This window comes from Penaeus japonicus, unplaced genomic scaffold (assembly GCF_977035675.1).
Source record: "Penaeus japonicus unplaced genomic scaffold, GWHDUDI00000001_assembly GWHDUDI00000038, whole genome shotgun sequence".
Classification (NCBI taxonomy): domain Eukaryota; kingdom Metazoa; phylum Arthropoda; class Malacostraca; order Decapoda; family Penaeidae; genus Penaeus; species Penaeus japonicus.
This window is the reverse complement of record NW_028234440.1, coordinates 7,883,051-7,885,550: the sequence shown is the minus strand read 5'-3', so window position 1 is coordinate 7,885,550 and position 2,500 is coordinate 7,883,051. Positions and strand designations below refer to the sequence as shown.

Sequence of the window (2,500 nt, the reverse complement as noted above, 5' to 3'; positions counted from 1 at the left end):
GATACAACGAGACAAGAACCTTGCGAGTGGCGGTGGAACAGTGGATTCCTCACGTGGAACTCACCGCCTATCTCGACGGCTCCTTCGCCATCCGCGGTCCCCTCGCCAATCTTCTCGATGTTCTGGCGTCGACGCTGAATTTCAAGTGAGGAAGGGAAATGGGGGGAAAGGGTGGGGAAGGAGGGAAAGGGTGGGGAAGGTGGAACAGAAGGTGGAGAGGAGGGAGGGAGGGAGGGATAAGGGAAAGGGTGGGGAAGGTGGAACAGAGAGCAGAGAGGAGGGAGGGAGGGAGGGAAGGAGAGAGAAGGTGAGGAGAGGGAAGGAAAAAGGAGAGGGACACCTGAGCAATCTTCTCGATGTTCTGGCGTTGACGATGGGTTTCAAGTAAGGAAGGAAGGGTGAGGAGGGAGGAAAAAAAAGAGAGATGAGAGGGAGGTGAGAGGGGAGGGGTGGAAGAGGGAAAGAGGAAGGAGAGAGACGGGGGACAGAGGCTCCGCGGTCACCTTGCCAATCTGCTTGATGTCCTGGTGTCGACGCTGAATTTCAAGTGGGGGGGAATGGAGGGAAAGATGAGAGGGGCAGGAGGGAGGGAGAAGGGAGGAGAGGGGAGGAGAGGGAGGGAATAGGGGAGGGAGAGACGAAGAGAGGGGAGGAGAAAGGAGTGGAGGAAAAAAGGGAAAACAGAAAGAGAGGAAGAGAGGGGAGGAGAAAGGAGTGGAGGAAGGAATGAAAAAAAGGAAGAGAGGAAGGGAGAATTGAGGAAAGGCAGGAGAGGGGAGCAGTGGGAAGGATAGAGGGGGAAAAGGAGAGGGTAATGAAGGAGAGGGAAGAAGAGGGAGGAAAAAAGAGGGAAGGAGAGGGAGGGAAGAGGAAAGGAGAGAAGAAAGGAGAAAGAAAAAAGTAGGACATGAAGATAGGAAAGGGAGGGAGAGAGGAGGAGAAGCGAGAAGAGGGAGATAATAGGAAGAGAGGAAAGGAAAAGAGAGTGAAAAAGAAGAGAAGAAAGAGAAGGAAGAGGGGAAGGAAGAAGAAGGAAAGAGGGAACAAGTTACTTCACCAGCCGCTACACCAACCAACATTTGATATTATTAAGTTCTATTCCAACTTCTGTTCCAATACATAATTTTAATTTCAAATTAATATGTATTATAAAATTTCATAACAATATCTATTATAAAATTTCATAACAATATCTATTATAAAATATCATACATATATATTATACAATTTTATGCTAATATATTTAATACAATTTCATACCAATATATATCATACATCTTTATACGTATATATTTATGTCAATATCCAATACATCTTTACACTTGTATAGTATATAATTATATACCAATATCTATTATACATCTTTACACAATAATACAATCTTATACCAAATATCTATCATACATTCTTACATCAATAAAATCTAAACTTCTACGGGTCTCATACCTCCAGTTACACGCTCGTCCGCCCCCCTGACGGAGCGTGGGGCGCACCCAACAACGACGGCGACTGGAACGGTATGCTGGGTATGATACAGCGCAACGTGAGTGTGTTTTGTTTCCTTGCCTGTTTGGGGAGTGTACTTTTTGAAAGTTATGGGCGAGTATGCTTTTTTTTTTATTTTTTATTTATTTATTTATTTATTTTTTTTAGCTATTTGAGTGATTTAATTGTATTATATTGCTTTTATGTATACATTTTCAGATAATGTATTAGCAACTGTTTTTTTGTCTATTCATTAATTTACTTCCTTTAAACTTCTTTGGGGGAGTACATTGTTAGAAAGATGTTATCTAGTGTGATATTCTTTTTCATTTTACTTACCAATTATTATAATTTATTATGGAACTATAGGTATTCCCAATAATGTAATTTTTACGTCTTGCAAGAGAGAAATTAGAAATAGATTAGTAAGAACATATTTAGAATATGTACATGTGTATAACGTAATGTTGATTACAGGAAAAAGGAAAGAAAGGGAATGGCGGTATAATTACTTAAAAGAAAAATAATAATAATAAAAAATAAAAAAAATAAAATAAAAGAAAAAAATCTTGAATTATCTGTCTAATTTTGTTTATGAAAATGGAATTCTTACCAGCGCTTCACTGTTCTATTCTTTGTCTGCTTTATCCAAAGTTTTCATCTATCCTTGGAATAAAGGACTTGTCACTGTCTTCTATCACTGGGCCTTATACATCTACTTACTGCTATTAATTAATTTTCTCTCGCCATCTTATTCGCCTTTCGTACCTATTATCTTCCTTTCCTTCCAATCCCCATTCACTGATTTTTGTTTGTTTTGTTTTCTACTTACTCATTTCTGTCGTCTACTTTCTTCCTCTTCCTCCATTTTCAATTTCACAACCTCCCTCCTCTCCCTCCTTTTCTCCTTTTATTCCTCTCTTTCACAACCTCTTTCCTCTCTCTCCTTCTTTCGTTACATTCCTCTCTTTCACCACATCTCTCTCTCCCATTCTCTCCTTCTATACCCCAAGGA

General features: G+C 40.1%; 1 protein-coding gene across 1 annotated transcript in view; it reads left to right on the top strand.

Annotated features, from left to right (window-relative positions):
- Positions 1–2,500, top strand: part of LOC147467075 (glutamate receptor ionotropic, kainate 1-like) — a 23,101-nt gene that overhangs the window by 7,928 nt on the left and 12,673 nt on the right. Inside the window, exons 3-4 of the mRNA XM_086533000.1 lie at positions 2–145; positions 1,453–1,543. Of these exons, the coding sequence (XP_086389126.1) occupies positions 2–145; positions 1,453–1,543 (235 nt within the window). The remainder of the gene's footprint in view (position 1; positions 146–1,452; positions 1,544–2,500) is intronic.